This window comes from Seriola aureovittata, chromosome 16, assembly GCF_021018895.1.
Source record: "Seriola aureovittata isolate HTS-2021-v1 ecotype China chromosome 16, ASM2101889v1, whole genome shotgun sequence".
In the NCBI taxonomy this organism is placed as follows: Eukaryota; Metazoa; Chordata; class Actinopteri; order Carangiformes; family Carangidae; genus Seriola; species Seriola aureovittata.
This window is the reverse complement of record NC_079379.1, coordinates 5,513,969-5,533,644: the sequence shown is the minus strand read 5'-3', so window position 1 is coordinate 5,533,644 and position 19,676 is coordinate 5,513,969. Positions and strand designations below refer to the sequence as shown.

Sequence of the window (19,676 nt, the reverse complement as noted above, 5' to 3'; positions counted from 1 at the left end):
TCATTAAATGCACTTTTTCTGAAGGCTACTTCCTCTTTCTTCCTCTCCAGGTAATCGTAGACCTGAAGGGCTCAGACTGCACCTGGTCATATCAAACCCCGCCCTCATCGCCGAGCACCACCGTATCCAGGAAGTCCAGCATGTGCAGGTTGGTCACCATGGCTGCAGAAAACTGCCCACCTTCCCTACAAACCTCCACAACAAACTTGATACGTCTCTTTTATTATCCTGCCTCCCTGTGGTCCAGAGCTGGAACTGCAGCTTTTAACAGATCAATGAGTCATGTGTGATCAGGATTGGTTCATCAACGAAGAGATTGTTTGATTTTAGTGTCTTGTATTATCCTCTTCAGGCTCAGCAGGGGATTTCATCAGTGTCAGTGTGTTGACCCAGTTCCCAAACACTAGTATTGTAAAGCTGATTGTGGGCTCAGCATGAATCTGCTTGGGTCACAGATGTTCATGCAGGAACAACATGGTGGATTGTTAAAAAAAACTCAGTGAAAATGGTTTCTGAATGAATCTGTAATGAGAAATAGACCCTGTATTTGCAGAATCAAACTTTATTTCCCTCTATAATGTCTAGTTGTAAAGTGTGGATAGTCATAATATCATCTAAAACACTTGGCATACATCACTCCTGAGCTCGGCCTCGCTGGATTATTTTTCATATCGGCACATCTAAAGCTCATTAATCAATACATTATATCTTGTCTGTTTAACCCACAGTGTTAAAATGTCATGCTGTGGTTTTATGGGTTGTTATATCCTGCAGTAGGCGGCTGCTTTAGAGGTGCGTATGGTTAGAGTTAGGCTAGCTGTTTCCCCCTGATGCCAGTGTTTTTTCTAAGCTAAGCTAACCGGCTGCTGGATGTGGTCTTCAAGTTAATGGACCGACATGAGAATGGTGACTCTCAGCACTGCTCCCAAAATGTTGACCTACTTCAACGTAGCTTAATTGTTCTGAGGTGTAACTTGAGAACATGATGTGTCAACTGTAAAGCTGTGCAGCGACCTCAGGTTTATACAGTCCAAATATTTGTAACCCTTCGTCCGTCCTCTCTCCGTCCCACAGCAGCCTGAACAGCGTGAACAGCAGCGACTCTCGCTCCAGCGGCTCACACTGCCACTCCCCCACCTCCCATTTCCGGTACCGCGCCTCCTCCTCCTCCTCCTCCTCGGTGCTCCCACAGCAGACACCTGCCCGCCTGTCTTCAGTCTCCTCCCACGACTCGGGCTTCATTTCCCAGGATGCCTTCCAGTCCAAGTCCCCTTCACCCATGCCCCCGGAGACCTCGCAGGTAAGGAGCATGTGCAGAGGATGAAAACCTCACTGGGGCCCCCGAGGAGGAAAAACTTCACAGGTGGCAGAAACTAGTTGCTGGGCCCCTAATATACAGTTTAATATTTTCTTAGGCAGAAATCAATCAGTTGGTCGATTGAATAATTTTTTTTAAAGCAAAAATGCCAAAAATTCAGTTACCAGCTTCTCAAATGTGAATATTTGAAGTTTTATATCACAACAAACTCAACATCTTCAGGGTTTGGATGGTTGGTCTATTCGAATGTTAGTATGATGTTTTTCTATTTCCTATTATAAAACGTACGCACATACACACACACACACACACACACACACACTGACCTCTTCATTATATTCTGATCCACCCTCCTTCAACGTATCAGGTCGCAGGATCCTCCCAGGTTGCTAGGTTACCATGTATTCATTAGCCTGATGCTGCTTGCGTGTGTGTGTGTGTTTTGCTGAGTCACCCCAGCTGCTACAGTGTAGGCTAGACAGATGCCAGACGCCAGCTAGACGCCATGCTCCCTTATTCTCTGCAGGGTTTCCTAAGCTGTGGTTCAGGGGCAGAGTGAGGACACAGGGAAGAAACTCTGGGCCACCCAAATTAGGGTTGAAGCTAATGATAATTTTCATTATTGATTAAATCGTCCTGTTTTGTGATTGGTACTTCTCTTAAATGTCAAAATTTGTCAGTGTTTGTTGACATCTACAGATTTCCACACAGACCGAAGCCCAGAGAAAGTTAATCTACAGTGATATGAATAAATAAAAAGCAGGAAATAATCACATTTGAGAAGATGGAACACGAAAACATGTGGCAAAGTTTGTTTCCAAAAATAAAATGAAAAAATCAAACAACTGTCAGAATAGCTGCTGATTAATTTTCCAGCTACTAATCAGCAGTTCAAACCCAAATTTCAAATAGTTTCTCACTGAACAAGAAGAAAAAAGGGAATTTTCATTTAAGAACAGTGTAAGATGTTTATTAAAAAGTCTAGTTTAGGTTTGTTTATCTAACAGTTTCATATATACATGCACATACAGGTGACATTCAGGAGCTCTCAATGTTCTGAGATGTTCAAAATGCTGCTACAGGCTCCCATGTGATTTTAACTTGACCTAAAACATCTTTAGATACAAATTTTTTTTAGGGTCAGAAAAAGAAAGAATCACACGGAGCTTGTGACACTGTCCGGACTGTTACTTATTATTCCCAGGCTGAGGAACCCGATCGAGCTGTTTGCCATCATGACCGTAGCTTAATAAACTTAATTTATGAAGCACCTTTCAAACACAAAATGTTGCTTAAAGTTACACAAAAACACGTTTGAAGGAGTGGGCTGACAGTTACTTTTATTGACATGGATGTTAATATACTCACTGCAGTTAAGTGAAATGTATAATGCTGTGTTAACATATATATTCAGGATCGCTGAATGAACACGGGTTTCTCTCATGTGATTAGACGTTATCACAGCCTTTAGCTCCTCTTCTTCATTCCACCTGCTGAACCTGCTTCTGCTTCATGTAACACTTCCTGTTCGTGCTGCTACAGCTGCTTGTTCTCTTTGTGATTCATGCTGATACTTGTTAATTTCTCTGCTCTTCCTCTTGTCGCTGTGCTGGACTGATTCATGTTTTTATCACTAACCTCTGTCACATTTCCTCTGCTGTTTTCTGTCTGGTTTTGTTTTAATCTGTTGTCTTGGCTTCTGTCTGTGCTTCCTGCAAACTGCTCTGTGTGTATGTGTGTGTGTTTATGTGTGTGCGTGTGTGTCTGGCTGTGCTGCAGTCCTGTGTCTCTCCTTTACCCTCTCAGTCTGTCAACGAGGAGCCTTCCTCTTCCTCCTCTTCCACTTCCTCACCCTTACACCCTGAGCCCCGCTCTGCGACACAACAGGTGAACATCTACATGAACAACACACACACACACACACACACACACACACACACACACACACACACACACACACACACACACACACACACACACACACACACACACACACACACACTTGAGTGAAGCTTTTTTTGGTGATTGTTTTACATTTCCCTTGTTACCCGTTTGTGTCATTTTGTGTTGAAGGTGCTGCATGGAGCTTTTAAGCATTTATATTTTATTCTCAGAATAATATCAACTGCTCGATATAATGGAAGAGCTTGCCCTTACCTTTGCTATAACACGAAGGAGCTAGGGTTTGGGTTTGACGCTAGTTTGTAAAATCCACTTGAATCTATGCCCTGAAAAGTTCAGACACATTCACAAGTAACTAAATAATTCAAACTCAAAGATCTGAAACCCTCTTGTTGACAACGTGTAGCTACAACCTAAAAAATTAAATGTTTGTATAAAATAATAGCAGATACAGCCTGATCACATTTAAACCTTATGTTTCACCAGCTTTCACGCCACTTAAACAGTTAAAATATCCAGTTTAACATAAATTTTAACTGATATAACCTGCCAATGATGATGTTGGTCATTTCAACCAGAGAGTTAAAAAATATAAACAAGTGATTAAATGTTCAATAAGAGATGTGTTAACATCAAAACTTAACAAATCTGCGTGTTTTGCCAAACTGAAACTGGTCGTGTGTTTCCTTTACTTTCAGTGTTTTCACACCATTGGGGTCAGAGTTTAGGCTACGATTAGGTGTCACAGAGGTCACTGGTTGAGGTTGGGGTGTGTAGAGTCTAAGCTTCTCAGAAAATGAGTGGTTGCAGTAAGGGATGCCTTTGGGCCCAGGTTGAGGTAAGAGGAAACACAAATCAATGCAGAAACAAACTTGGACACGACCCCAGATTCAAAGCTAAACCGTACTCATAAAACAAACTGAAAGCACACTTCTGTTGTAAACGATTGCTGAGCTCCTCGTGGAAAATGTAGCACCTTTGTTTTCACATCATCAACAGTCATAACCATCGTCTTTAATTTTGTTTTTCTGCCTCTCCCCCATCCACTCACCCTCAGTTGGCAAATGGTTTTGACCATCATGCTGCCCTCTGTCTGCACGGAGTGGTACTGCAGGCCCAGGACACCCACCTCCACCCTCCATACTTCACCTACTCCTCCACCACCACCACAACCACCACCACCTCTCCCATCTCCTCGCCCTCCTATTCGTCCGTCTCTCCCACGTGGCCGTGGTCTCATTCAGGCTCCGGCCAATCAGGAGAGTTCCCTCCCCTCAGCCCCTCTGGGCTCGGAATGATCCCGTCATCCAGAATCCCGTCCTGGAAGGTTTGATCCTCGTTCTCCCCGATGTCGTCCTCCTTTTCCTACAATTTATCCTTTTATCATCTATGCTTTGTTTCTCGTGTCCTCTCACTTTACCCTGACAGTCTTTCTTTCTTCTGAATTTTCTTTTTCTTTCTTTGCTACACTTGAAAATAAACACTACAAGCATACATTTCATTAGTCCGCCATGTTGTGTAATTTCCACATCAGTCTATCAGCTTCATAACCACAACAAGCAGACATTAAAGCAAGTGACACTAAGGACACTTTACACTACGCCTCAGTTCTCCCTCAACCAGCTCTCTACTGTGAAAACGTGGCTCTTAATTTTTGCCTTAATTTTGTAATTTTGGTAATTTTATTTTTGTGATGATGTGGTCAGATTCAGGCTGCAGCTTGTGTTTTGTCCTTAAAAACAAGTTGACTGACTCATAAGGTAATTTACAGAACATTAATTGAATCCTAATTTTTGCTGCTAATTGGACAGTACAAATTATTATGACCACAATTAGATTATACTGAACCATCCTGAGATATATATTTGTCATTAGGCTTTTAATTTTATAAAATAAATTATTAATCAAATCATTGTAAAAAAAATAATTCAAACTGATCGGTAGCGAAAATCTTGCATCTTTTGCATCAAGTTTTTCACAATTTTTACTGTGTATAGTTGGCATGTTGTTTCAGCCTTAACAAGCCTGTCAGTTGTAGTGTTTTATCATTTAATTCATAAAATTTCAAAATTCCCAATCAATCCCATCAAATATTACAAAACACAAATTAGCCAAAATGTGAAAAAGATCAAAGTTCTTCAGTTTATAAAGCGAGGTGTAATTGAATTAAGTGTAAAACTGTGTTGCTTTGGCTCATGTCTCTCTGTGTAGGACTGGGCCAAACCAGGCCCATATGACCAGCCAATGGTCAACACCCTGAAGAGGAGCAAGGAGAGGAGAGAGACTACAGATCCCAGCAGCCACCAGAGCGCTGATGTCACCACACCAGGGGCGGAGCCACAAGGGGTCAAAGGAAGCCACTCTGTGACATCACCCAAGGTCAGATGGTGTTTTTAAAAAGAAAATAAAACTTTTTTATTTGGTTTATTTTGCTGAAGTCCTGTAAACACAGGTCATGTGACTCACTGGCAGCTTTTTAAATCAACAGAGCTTTGGTAACATGTTCATTCTGACAGAGATTCAAAACAAATCCAAACAGATAGTGGAGTGACATTTCAGGCCAACTGTCAACTAACTAAGAAACACTAATTAACAAAGTCTCTGCATCTGTGTGTGTTGACTCTGGCAGGAGGACAGGGAGGCCCATGAGGAGCTGGCCAGAGCGCTGGCCCGAGGCCTCCAGCTGGACATCCACGGCTCCAGCCGAGACTCGCTGCAGGGCTCCAGCGGCTACAGCAGCCAGACCAACACACCCTGCTGCTCAGAGGACACCATCCCCTCACAAGGTACACACACACACACACACACACACACACACACACACACACACACACACACACACACACACACACACACACACACACACACACACGACACAGGACACAGGACACAGGACACAGGGGACAGGGGACAGGGGACAGGTAGTAGTAGCTAGTCCATGCTCATGCATATAAATGCATCACACTGAAGCAGTTGGCAGTGAAGGATGTGTTGTTGTTGCTAGGCAACTGGATAATTTGGCTGTCTGTCACTTGTCTGCCGGTCAGTCAATCCCCACAGACTCCCAGCTTCAAAACCACTCTTCAGAAACCTATAGGTGATGTCACAGAGGCTGTGTCCATCTTTATATACAGTCTATGGTGCAAACCTGCTGAAGGTGGCACAAATTGGAAATGTTTCCTTCTCCGGGGACTGGAGGAAAATAATAAAGGCTGCATAAGTCGCGAGTTAGGTACAGCTAACTTATATACAGTTGGGTCGTTGGGGTACATTGTGTGGGATACATAAACAAATTAGCGCAAATACAGCAAGGAAAATATTTAGTGAAATTTCTTCTTCACATGCAAATGTGAGGTAGCCTGGCAAATAAACACAGGGCACACAGAGCAGTGCATCAAAAAAAGACCCAAATCATTGGAACAAAGGCTTTGTCCACTGTGACAAACAGCTACTCTTCTCTTACACCGTGTCTACACGACAGTTGGTAGCGCTCAGAACCAAACACAAACACCAAACACTATAGTTAGGCGTAAAAAAATGGGAACAGCCATATTGAAAGTAGAAGCGTATATGTTCCGTCAGACGTGCACGACTCAAACATGTGGCTGAAACGCCTCCAGTGTAGATGCCATTAGATGTGTTGTTGTACTGAACTTAATAATAATCAAGAGTATTGAGTAAAATAGTTTTCTGTTCCCCACAGTATCAGACTGTGACTATTACACTGTGGGCGTGGACCAGGACAGCGAGCAGCAGCAGTCGTCAGACTTCGATAAATCCTCCACCATCCCCAGAAACAGTGACATCAGCCAGTCATACCGCCGCATGTTTCAGTCCAAACGCCCTGCTTCCACTGCTGGCCTGCCCTCCAACCCCTCTGCTATAATCACCCCCGGAGTAGCCACCATCCGACGGACACCGTCCTCCAAACCTAACCTTCGGCGGCCCTCCGGGGGCCTCAGCCTAGGTCCCATCCCTATCAAGCCCCCCATGATCCCAGTCAAGACCCCCACTGTGCCTGAACATCCTGGCTTCCCCAGCAGAGCAATGTCAGAGGACGGCAACACATCAAGGACCCCGCTCAGTCCCCCCACCACCCCATTGTCACCAGGCAACAGTGTGCTGTTGTCGCCAAAGACCAGCCCCTTTGACACTCGGCACCTGTGCGAAGGGTCAGATCCTCCAACCCCACCACCGCAGCCCGGTGGGCGGGTGTCAGAGTGGGAGCGCCGGCCTCTCCCAGAGCTCCTGGAGGAGACAGAATATGGCGAGGTGGAGGACTTTCTGGTGGCTATCCGACGAGGCGTCAAGCTCAAGAAGACGATGACCAATGACCGATCAGCGCCAATTATTCACTGAGAGGAGCGGGGCTGGTTTGACTCGCGCCATTTTGCGTCCCTGGCTGAATTTCAGTAAATATACTCATGAAGGGGCACAAAATGGTTACTGCTAACGTGTAATGCTAAGTAAAGGCAAATGGGAACTGACAGCAAATGAACACCAAGAGGAAGTTGCCCGGAGACTCTGATCAAGAATCGGTTTGGAAATGTCCCCAAAAATTGTGTACGGAAAATTTCATTTTGGTGTCACAAGTTCATTTCAGCAATGTTAATCAATGTTAATCTTGACTGAAAGGTAAGAACTCTGCACCTTCACTGTTTGGCCAAAGAGTCGTTATTAATTAAATTATGGATATTTCATTTTGGACCAAAGAAAGCTCCCACAAGTGGGATATGATCTGATGTCTTCTCTAAACTGATACTAAAGGAAGACCCTCAAACTACTGTGTGTAAAAGGCAGAACTTTCTTGTTTGAAAATGACAAATCTGAAACAAAATGAATTATCCATCATCAAGTATCAGTTGGAGAGTCGACTTGTTTAGGCCAAGAATTTCTCCACAGCGCCACATTTTGTTGCTTTGGAGAATAACTGAAGCATTTCTCCCTTTAAATAGAAACCTGTCAGTATTGCACTTGACTAATCCCAGTTAAATTCCCCTCTGAGGTTAGTACTGGGAACACTGGCGCTGATCTGAGATCATTTCCTCAGGGCAACTTCAGTATCTAAGAGAAAAGGTGTGACAGGTCATCCTCGTCGAATATAAGCGGGATGTACAAGGTCGTTCTTGTAGCAGAACTGATAACTAAATGTTATGTTACTACACAATGTAATGGGTGTAGTAACGGGAAGAAGATGATGATGATGATAGATGAAGAAGAGAGAAATTCTCAAAGAGATAAACGTGAGCTGGTAGGAGTGATGGAGTATTTTCAAAAGATCAAATCATTATTTGTATGTACATATTTATATTTTGATGTGTTTGTATGTTTTGTCCGTCCCTTTACATCCCTGTAGTCTCCCATTTTCTCTCAAGGTGCCAAAAGCCTGTGTGCTGAATTTAACTGAAATGTTCTCTATTTAATTGACATTATGCTGGATTTTTTTTTTTTAATGTAAAAACATAGATAGGGTGTCTGATAGAGAATAAAGACAGCCTGAAAGAAAAATCAGGCTTCTATGGAACTGAAAAAGTATTTGTATATGTAGGCTAGAATAATGAAGAGTGGCATGTAACCAGTCGCATAGCAACTAAGGATTTTTTTGTTGTTACAGCCTTTACTACCACATACAGTAGATTGACCTGCATGTTCTTAAAGTTTGCCCCAGCATTAACAATCTTTGTGACTCTTAAATTAGATTCATAAGTCAGTGAAGCCCATAACGTCCCTGCAGTGGTTGTAAACGCTGTCAGCATTAGCGGAGCACTATCAGTGGATACCTGTAACTTGCTAGATTGAGTCTAGTGTTAACTGTACCAAACAAAACAATGTCCTGTCTTCGATTCTTTCGAACTGAAAATCAAAGATAGTGTAGGGACTGTTTGATAGTGGGACAGTATTTGGCTTTAACTATTGTATTTTTCTATTTTCTGTGAAGCACCTAAACAACAAATCAAAACAATGGAAAACTAAACCAATAATCGCTATTACAACTACAGTTAAGAACCATTACAGACGGCCTCCAAACACCTCTGTCCCTGTTCGTTGTTCTTCTTTTAACCTACCAGCTATGTAGCAACTGTGCACTGTGTGTTAGCATACACTCAAAGTCCATGGTAGCAATAGAAATTGTTACTACAGGTTCCCTTGTTACTACTTAGCTGTAGTAATCGGAGTGATGTGGATCAGTGTACGGGTCTGTTGTAGTGAAGCCTGTGTTCTGGAAGTGAGCTATATTTAGTCGGCACAGATGTAAACAGTTGTGGACTTGTAGGGCTTGAACTATTTTTGTGAAGCTACAGCTGAGTCAGCGCTTCAGTGCTGGGACAGTGTACTACAGTTACAGTATTTTCATTCTGTCAGATACACTCGCTGATTCGGCTATAGTGTCCAACAGTGCCCCCTGATGGGCGCACTACTAAATATCAAGGGAAGTACATTTAAGGTAAAAAGCACCATTTAACTTTTACATTGTTTTTGTAGACTAATTTTCATGTTTGAATAAAATTGGTCATTTAAACATAAGGACGCCAATTAAAAGTTAACAAAACAAAATAAGGTTAGGTCAATGTACACTCTACTACTTAACATTTATAAATAATTTGAAGGGGAACAACCTAAAGAATGAATCTCATTGACTGCATTACATTTCATTAAGTAAAGTAAACAACACTGGATTGACTGAAAAGATAGATATGTGTCTTCGCCAGGGATTAACTGTTATAGTCTGAAACTCAACAGCTGAATTAATTAAAAGGTAATAAGAAAAACTTTAAAACAACTAGTAAACCAAAATAATTTCTTGAACTATGCCTCAAAACTTCTTTGGTAAAATACAAAATGCACTGATGCACTCACAAGTCAATTATAACAATATATCTGCCTTGTTAAAGAGTTTTTGGACCTTTCCTAAGGCTATGTTAAATTTAAGCTAATATCTGTATATGTGGTGTTCTTATAACATTACTGTGCAATTTGCTTGTGCTATGTTTTACAAGAATAATAATGTATAATGTGACTCAGTAGTTACAAACTCTGTAACCAGTTCACCAAAACTGGTGAATAGAGCCCTTGAGTAAGACACTGAAATATGCTCAGATTTGAGATAAAATTAAAATCCAGAGACATTTAGTTCACTGTCCCAGTACTACACATGCAAATGTAAAATGGAGACTGATCCGAGTAGACCACTAGACAGTGTACATTTTCTAGGAGGAGGACAGGTGCACAATATCCTAAAAGGTATATAATCTGGTCTGGAGTCTAGCTTTCTGTAGTCCTAAACTGTTTGTGCTTACTAGCCATCAAACAGCAACTGTCCAGTATATTATTATAAACAGTGTTTTTCAGGTGGTTTAATACACCCTCTGGCAGCCATGTTGGAAGTCCTTAGCGCTTTGACTGCAAATATTATGACTAATTAGATTCCTTAATGTGCAATTTGGTCATCTCAACAAGATTCGAAAGACATTTTACAATTTCACAAATTAGGTTTTATGTTGTTGGCCTAAAATCAGTATAAAAAGAAAGATATTTCAGTTAGCCTTTATTAGCCAAATCCATTGGGTAGACGAAGAAATTGGTCATTTCTGAGTTTGATGTTTTAGTGTTTTGTTAGCTGATTTACTGTTAGCTTAATATCTACATTTTAAATTCATGTACTTTGGACACTATGTACACTAATGTACAGTTCTTAAGCTAGCAGTGTAGCACAAGTTTGAAAAAGTTACTGAATATTTACAACAAGGCTTTTAAGCTGGGCCTCCAGTATGGCGCCAGATGAGGCTAATACATCAGATCTACAACCTGACTGAACATCCACCGTTAGCTGTGGTTCAACAGACTGTTACGACAGGACACAAGCAGGCTCTGCTACGTACTAATATTCATGTGTAACCGCAACAAATATATAAACCTGTAATAGCTTGTGATTACTAAATGTCAAATAGCCCGATGAGGTAAAAATCTCTAACTTGTATTAGCAGGTGGTTAGCATAACGAGCTGAAATGCACAAAACTCCCCTGTTGCTACTTAGATACTGTTAATAGAGTCACCACAAGTCAAATTATTTATGTATTTATTCATTTAAAACCATTTTATTTGTGGTTTTTCCACGTTTTTAATTCTCCAAACTGTACTGTTGAGCATATAAAACCTATTAACAAATGTATTTAATATGCATGTTGTCTTTTTTTTCTTTTAGTTAAAGATCTAATAGACTTTTTTCTACTGGAACTACTCCCCCCCTCTCAGTTGGTCTCTACTGGACCAGACTGCATTTTAGATACCACCCATCATCCGCTCTGTTTTCCTTCAGGGATCATTGATGTTTCATATTTTATGTGACAGCAGTTAGACACGTCTGTATGATGACTGAAGCCTGTCTGCTTTCTATCTGTTTTCACTCTGTTCATTTCGCCTTGCAGGTTAACGAATACAGTCATGTAGCTGATGCGATAACAAGCGTATGAAGCCGAAGGTTCGAGCCTGTGAAGACTCTGTAAATGTGTGTGTTATCAATGATCTGAGTGATGCTCACACACACACTGAGGATTAGAAAAGTGATTACATGGAATCACATCTTAGTAACAGAAGATCCAGAAAATCATTCGCTCAGTTATTTCAAATTACAGTATATTTTTCACGGTGCATCTGGTCAGAAAAATCATCTTAGTCTAGATGCAAGTTAGATTAAAAATCCCTTTTCAAGTCCTCATTGTGTGTCCAGGCCAATTTTGTCCCTGAGCTGTAAGTAACAGCAGCTGTCAGTGTGTTCCCGCCCTTCAACGTTTAGCCTTTCATTTGACACATGTTGCCAAATTTCTTACAGTGCATAAAGAACACTCTGGGTTGGATTTTTACTTTTGTTTGTATGATATTCTTACTTCAGGTGCTCTTCTACAATGGTTTCCCTAATGCATTTTGTTCAATATTACCAGTTTGGTTTAAACTGTCACTTTCTCTCAAGGTAAATGTTAGAAATAGATAAAAATCACATTTGTAATCACATTTAAAAACAGTTATCCACCTTTCTCCATAGCAGGAATCTGATGCTTTTAGTGAGGAAAATCTATTTTTGGAAAGAAGTTTATGCCTAACCCAGGACTGTTATACTATGTGTATCATGGTCCTAGATTTTCCAACTCCCAGATCCTTGACTTTAGTTGGTCAGGTCAGATCACAACATGTTTTTGTAGAGGAATGTTGAAAATAGAAACTCACCAGATAGTAGGTCGTCTTCTTAGTATCTATAAAGGTTGGGGAAAACAATGTTGAATGAGTGCAGTCACAAAAACATCTGGCTTTATGAGGAGACCTTTCTCAGTCTGACAGATTTTTTTGTTACTTCATACTGTTTGACAATGTTTCTGTCCACCTTTAAGATTGCTTAACATCCGATGTGTTCACATTTAGAAGTTATAAGTGACTGAAATGTCCAGGGTTAACCTTGATGAACATCTACGACCATGATCAGGTTCTTGAGCAGGGCTTTTAGCCGCAACGACTTATCAAGGCAGAGAGCCTCGTAGAGTTAGAGCTATAACTGTACAAATCACTAACAGCCTCCACTCTTCCTGGTTAGATTGAGGAATTGGGAAATAATTTGAGACAAAGAAGAAGAAATATAGTGTTAACACTACAATGTGCACATGGTGCTCTTCAGTATTGAATTGATTGTCCCTCTGAAAAATATGTTTTTCTAATTTGCGGCCAAAATGTTTGAAAATTAAAATCAGAAACAGGAAAAAACAATTACTTACCCAGCTAATTCTGATATTATTAAAAATTCATCATTAATTAATGGAACAGAAATATCTTGTAATAAAATATTACAGCTGATATGCTATAAAATATAATTAAATTAAAATTAGAATATAATTAAATATCCCTCTAATTATTCCTAATCTTTGAAAAACTGATATTTGAGAGAAATGAATTTGGAGAATGAAAACATTTTACATTTGGAAATCAACACTGATTAACTACATTCATGACTGATGCTTAATGATTTTGTGACTTTTAGCTGAAACACTAATAATAAATATTCTTTTGTCTTATTTTATTAAAATGGCTCGTGAAGGAAAAATTTTTATCTGTCAGATCAGACGATGTAATTTTCCCGCCACACGTAACAGTTGCAGCTAAGAGGACGACAAACTTCATCGCCATATTGTCCTGTAGATTTTTCATGATTCTTGCTAATAAAAAAATACCAGATAACCAGTTGATCCATTAGCAGGTTTTATTACATTTTTAAACATTTAAGAGGGAAACTTTTTTTTTTTTTTTTAATTACTGGGCCGACCTATTTCTTCACCTCTGGCTCTTGTACATTTTGTTTTCAGTTCCTGAATACTAACTGTCTCCTATTTTCTATGTATAAAAGCTGTTTTGGCTAAATAATAAAATCGTAGCATACGATGTGCATCTGATGATGAGGGGAACGTGTGGTTTGCTTTTTCTTTCTTTCTCTTTCCACGGCGCTGATTTGTATTTTAGATCAAAGTTTAAGTGTGAAGTTACATTTAAATTCATGAGACTAAAGCAGGAAGTGTTTGACTGTGAGCTCAGAGGGGGATTAGTGAAACAGACGACTTCTAAAACTTTAGTCCTACTTTTCTGTGCAAGAAATCTGCATTGTCCCCTGTAATATGAAGTACATTATTGACAGCACATTATTTTATGTTTTTATATTCTAAACTAAAACCTGCTGCACTACAGAACAGAATGATTATTAAGGTCTTTACTGCTCTGTATCACAAAAAGGCAAAACATCTGCAGTGTTCAAGACTTGAAACTCAGTTGAAACAAATTGAAAACAGAAAGAAAAATCAGTCTGTCTTCCGGATTAAACATCCCAGCAAATTCTGAGATTCTGTAAAATATTTGGACAACTAAAGTCAAGTCAGATTATCCTCATGTGAGTGAATTCAACTATTGTCAGATGGACATAAATGTCACAATTACAATCAAGAGAAATAGAAAAACTGAATTAAATTCCTGAACATTTCTGCATATTCCTCTATGTAAGGTGTGGATTGTTTTTGAATAGTTAATAACAATTAAACGCAGTGAGAAATATTAATATAATATGGCCAAGTGCAATATCCAAATGTGTCACAACAAACCATAAATGAAGGGTTGTGCTGCTACAGAGATGCCCTGGCCTACAAATTATATTCTCCAGATATAAAGGACAAGCTCGAACAACAATTACCTCATCATTTTTATACTTTTTTTTTTTTTTTGTGAAAATGAAACGCAAAAATTACATACCCACTAAAATCGTGACTCATTTTGCGATCACAATATCTGCGACCAAAATAATCACAATAAATTTATTTTTTCTTTTTTGCATATGGCTCAGTCCCATTATTGAAACTATCAAAACTCTTGTATCATATCAGCACTGGCATAACCGACAACGTCACTGAATGTGAGTCTATAGCTGACTGGAGCAGCACACAATCTGACCTTAGAGCTGCCTCAGCCTTCCTCAGTCAGGAGCAACACGAGTTTCACTGCCTTGCTCAAGGGCACCTCAGCTCCCAGCGATGAGTGAAGAAGACACTGAGGGACGGCACCACCTGCAGAGCCAGAGGTAAACACTCCCAGATTTATTGTCTTATCTTAAATTGCACATAATGTTGCAAAACACATACATACATACATACTGTATAATAATCACTGGTTTTAAGGTACATACATGTACTGTCCACAAGATGGCAGCACAACACAGCATTCCTCTAACATGACACACTTTGTTCAAACGCTTCAAAATATTTCTCCTTTTCTTATTTTTGCTTCAGAGAATAAAACATTGTCAAAACATCGAGAGCATAGAGAAAATAAAAACAATTAAAACTCCTGTGCACCACACAGTCCTGAACACAACATGATATTAACGTGAGATGATAGAAAAACATACAAGTCCAGGTTGTCTCCATGGTAACAAACAGCATATTATTTAGTATTATTTAATTAGGTCCTCCTTATTTGATAAATCAGCCACAAGATTCAAACAGATGGTGTATTGCTCGTCGTCAGCCTCCACAACAAAGCTCTTTTCTAATGAGACCACCACAGAAAAAAAAAAAAACTTAATCCAATTACAAACTGAAATATTTTCTAGAGCCGAGTCCAAACACTCATTAAAATACTGTTCAAACATTTGGGTCAGCAGTCAGTCTGAACTCAGAGGTTTGTCTGTTCCCTCGGCTCCTTTTGATTTGAGGATGTGGGACGATATATCCCCCCCCCACACACACACACACACTTCCCAACCCTCCCTTCCCTCTTTCACCCATTCCCTCTCCAACATTTGTCATCCCTGTGGAAAATCTAACAATCTGTTCAATAACTGCAGGATTTAAAACCAGCAACACACACACACACACATCACAACCACCGTTACATTTTCCTCAAGTTTTTGGCACAACTGTCCAAGGCATCGACATATATCAGTGCTCCTTCCACACACACTCTGACCTGTGCAGGTAAGTCACTCCCTCACTAACCCCAATATAACAGTCATTAGTAAACCCCAGTAGAAACGCATATAGATATATTACTCACATATGAGACAGACCATAGAAGCTAATTTTTTTGAGCAACACAATCTTTACAGAACCTTTAATGTCCCGACAGTAAAGAACAGATTTAATTATTGTGAACTTGTGTAGAACAATGTTATATGACCTCATCGGCAACAGAAGAACTCCACATCTTCTTTAACTGGTTAGTTGTTCCCTACAAAGTCCTGCACATTCAGTTACTAGTTCAATTAACTTATCAGTTGAAATTCCACTATACAATAACTTTTAATAAAAATAATTAAGTATCACTTGTCTACTGCGCAGTAAACTGAGGTTTCTGACACTTAGAATTCATTGTTTTGCATCATTACTGGCAGGTGGAGGGTCACATGATTGTCATTTAAGCATCTTTCATTTTTCCCAGGGCCACTACTTTTTTTATTTGAAATTTTGAGAACCCTGTTTAATAGTCAGATTTATTTTGGTGATAAATTAATTTATAAAGCAAAAAACACAACATTTTCTGGTTTAAACTGTGAGGATTTGATGCTTCATATAACTGCATATTGATTATCTTCAAGTTTGGGCTGAAATAACAATCACTACAGAGAAACTGCGAGGGACGTTCCTTAATCGTTTCCTGACACTTTCTAGAAGAAACGACTGATTAATCATAAAAATGATCAACAGACTAGTCGACATCTAAATTTATAATTCGTTGCAGCCTTAATTGGGACACTTAGATAAAATGATGGGATATAAATATAGTGCACAGTATGGTAAACAGAGTGACCGTGGGTGTTATTTTGAAAACAGCCGTGACTCAACTGGAGAAAAGGATCAAACAGATTCACTGTAAAAAACAAAAAAAACTACAAGAAACTAAAAGCAGCATGAACATGTGCTGAAGCCGGAGGAAGAGAAAAATAGAGAAGGAACGACAGATAAAAGAAAGACAGTTTCAGTGACAGCAAACAGTGAAACTTGTAAGCCGACTTGTCACTGTATAAAATGTGTGTGGCAAATCCAAACCATCTGGAGCTTCAAGTCTGATAAAAAGTAATTACACAGAAGGCTGGATCCCAGTCAACAGTCTGTGTGAGAGAAGGAGTGAAAGAAAACGATGGTGGAGACAGAAAAACACAGAGGTACAGAAAGACCTTGGAAAGCAAAAATTAATGTAAAGCCCAAAAACTCAAAATAGCAGACACCATACTTCAAGCCTCCTTCATTAATCAACCTTCGCAAAACATTTCAAGGCTTTCCAGCACTTTAAAAACCATCTGATAGAGAAATAAAAAGTCTGATTATAGAGCTACATCAGTTCTTCATGCAAAACACCAAACACATTCCTCGAGGTAGCAGATGACACTGTTCCTGTTTGTTTCAATTACATCGTTTTTTTGTTTGGTTTTTGTTTTTGTTAAGATGCACAAAACGACTTTTTTTAGTTTGTCACTGAAACGTTTCAGTTGAAATAAAAAGAAATATTTGATGTTTTTGACCCAAAAACAAACAGATAGTGTTTTAGAGAAGACGTCTTCAAATGTATAAAGTGTCTGCTGAAGAAAAAAGTAAAACCATGACATAGTGTTCCAGCTGCCAAAACAGCTGGTGAGTGTCTAACATCTGTGTTTCTACTGTCAGGATGGGAAATGATGACCAGCCACATCGACCAGCAAGTTGGCAGCTGGATTTATCAATATCACACAAAGAGGAAGTCTAACACCCTGTTGAGATCAGCAGCTGGAGCTGATGTTTAGGAAGCAGTCATGTGGGACAGGTGGGCTCGTCCCATCCTGGGAGCTACTCAGGCGGCGTTCACAATAGGCGTTTTTGAAGCATCAAGAATCGAGCTGGAAATCCCAAATCGTTCAACATCAGTGATTCTTCATATCCCCAGAATGAGCCACAGCAGAGAGGAGGAGGTCTTTACACATGTGGTCAATATTTGGAAAACTAAATGGACAAAAGGAAACGCATGCAAAATACTGATCTTAGGAGAGTGTGGAAAAGCTGGGATCCTATATACAGCAAAAGTCAACTCAGTTTCATTTCTTAGCCCGGGTAAAGACAGAAACATACTGAAGATGTCCTTGGACCGTAGACTGAGGCTGAAACTAATGCTGCTATAAAAGCTTTAAAATTAGACTATTTACCCTCTGAAAGAAGAAAATCGCAGCCTTCCTCTCATATGTCAAAAGATGATTTCATAAGGAATAAAACACACCCTGGTTGACTGCGATACACTCAGGTGTGTCACTACAGCCTCACCTGGTATGACCAGTAGCTTGTGGTGGCTAATGTTAGTAAGACAAGTATCTATAGCTCCATAGATGGACTCTAACTTGTTTTTAGTGTTTTATAATTGTCTGACTGTGTTGTTTGATTGAGACTGGCAGAACTAAGAGCTCTGAAACATTTCCTACATCTTATTTTTTCTCTTATTTTCATTACAGCTTGAATATGAATAGTGTATTTCATCCATTTGACACGTTGTAGCTGTGTATCTGTGCAGCTTAGCTGCTGAGCTAAAAACAAATAAACAAAATAAATAAATATTGCTGTGTAAATGAGATTACTGAATTAATTTGCTGGTTTTGTGACTTCTCTACTTACACTGCTGTTACACTACGAATCAAAACGATCTCGAGTGTAAAACAGGAAGTAAACACAGCTCACTTGAAACCATGTTGACTAATGATTTTTTAAATGTCGGGTTGTGAATGTTTTTAATCAACCAAGAAGAAGCAGATGCTTATAAAGGAATCAATGAAGAATGGGATCAATATGAAGAACCAATGATAGAATCAGAACGGGTGAAATCCCTACGACACCTATACCTATTTTCAATCAGTGAATTTAAATGAGAGTGAGACTCTGACTGAAAACATCGCGGCTCGGTGCATCAAAGAATCTAAAGAGCTGATATTTCATCAGCCAGTGAATGCTTCACAAACGGCCTCAGAGCATCTGGAGGAAGATAAAAGTGTGAACGCCGCCTGAGCAGGACAGAGAAACATCAGACTGTGAGGACATTTTCTAAAGTTGACATCAGCAGTATCCAGTGTGTAGGTGTGACGGTGTTGTGTGTCTGTAGCGACCCGTTAGGACGAGCGTGATGCCGCGTCGTCACCGGGTTTTGCTTCTGCCTCTTTCTCCTTATCGTCATCCAGGAACAGCAGTGGGAACATGCCCAGGATACAGCCGATGGACACGCCGATGGCTTTACCCTGCAGGAGGAGGAGAAGAAGAAGAAGAGGAAGAAGAAGAGGTAGAGAGAAGAGATTCAATTAAAACTTTTTTTATTTTACACTCAAACTTAAGAATAAAGCCTGTTAAAGTCATAGACATTGTTTTGCATGACATTACAGTGCAGCTTCAAAACGTTATCCGAGGCTCAATATATCATTTAGAACAGGGTTGATTTATCTCTCCAACTCCAGGTGCTGCTTGCTTTAAGCTCTTACCTCCAGATTTGCTCTTAATAGGATCTTAGGCCACGTTTCTTATTCTTCACTTGTGCAAATGACAAGAATGAATAACACTTTGATTTTCTCTTTCTATGCCTCTTTGTTGTCTGTGGATTCTCCTCAGGTTTCCTCTGACGTGCCTCCTCCACCTGCAGCAGACTCATCTCCCTGCTCCACTTTAGCCTGTTTGTTTACTATAGTGTCATGTCTATACGGTTGAGGGCTACTTGTTATTAATAGGCATGTGTAAAACACAAGTATTTCAGTTTTTTTCAGTTTCACAAAATACAAAAACATCCCTAGTTTGACTCTGGCCAGGGAGTCTTTTTTTTCTTTTCTTTGCATGTCCTCCCGTTTCTCTCTTTTCCATCGTTTTCTTTCATCTCTTCTCTATTGGCTGTTTAATAAAAAGCATAAAAATTTCCCAAAAACAATTAAATCAAATA

At 39.8% G+C, this 19,676-nt stretch overlaps 2 protein-coding genes across 3 annotated transcripts in view; one reads left to right on the top strand and one right to left on the bottom strand.

The window, feature by feature from the left end:
- LOC130183548 (protein MTSS 1-like) overlaps positions 1-13,654 on the top strand; it is a 59,794-nt gene extending 46,140 nt beyond the window's left edge. Inside the window, exons 4-9 of one of the 2 annotated variants that reach the window (XM_056399098.1) lie at positions 51-148; positions 1,075-1,300; positions 4,278-4,547; positions 5,432-5,599; positions 5,850-6,006; positions 6,924-13,654. In XM_056399098.1, the coding sequence (XP_056255073.1) occupies positions 51-148; positions 1,075-1,300; positions 4,278-4,547; positions 5,432-5,599; positions 5,850-6,006; positions 6,924-7,579 (1,575 nt within the window). In that variant the 3' untranslated portion in view covers positions 7,580-13,654. The remainder of the gene's footprint in view (positions 1-50; positions 149-1,074; positions 1,301-4,277; positions 4,548-5,431; positions 5,600-5,849; positions 6,007-6,923) is intronic. The other variant, XM_056399099.1, reaches the window with a different exon arrangement.
- Positions 13,655-14,810: 1,156 nt separating this feature from the next.
- tmem65 (transmembrane protein 65) overlaps positions 14,811-19,676 on the bottom strand; it is a 34,484-nt gene continuing 29,618 nt past the window's right edge. Inside the window, exon 7 of the mRNA XM_056399100.1 lies at positions 14,811-18,990. Coding sequence (XP_056255075.1) covers positions 18,865-18,990 — 126 coding nt within the window. The 3' untranslated portion in view covers positions 14,811-18,864. The remainder of the gene's footprint in view (positions 18,991-19,676) is intronic.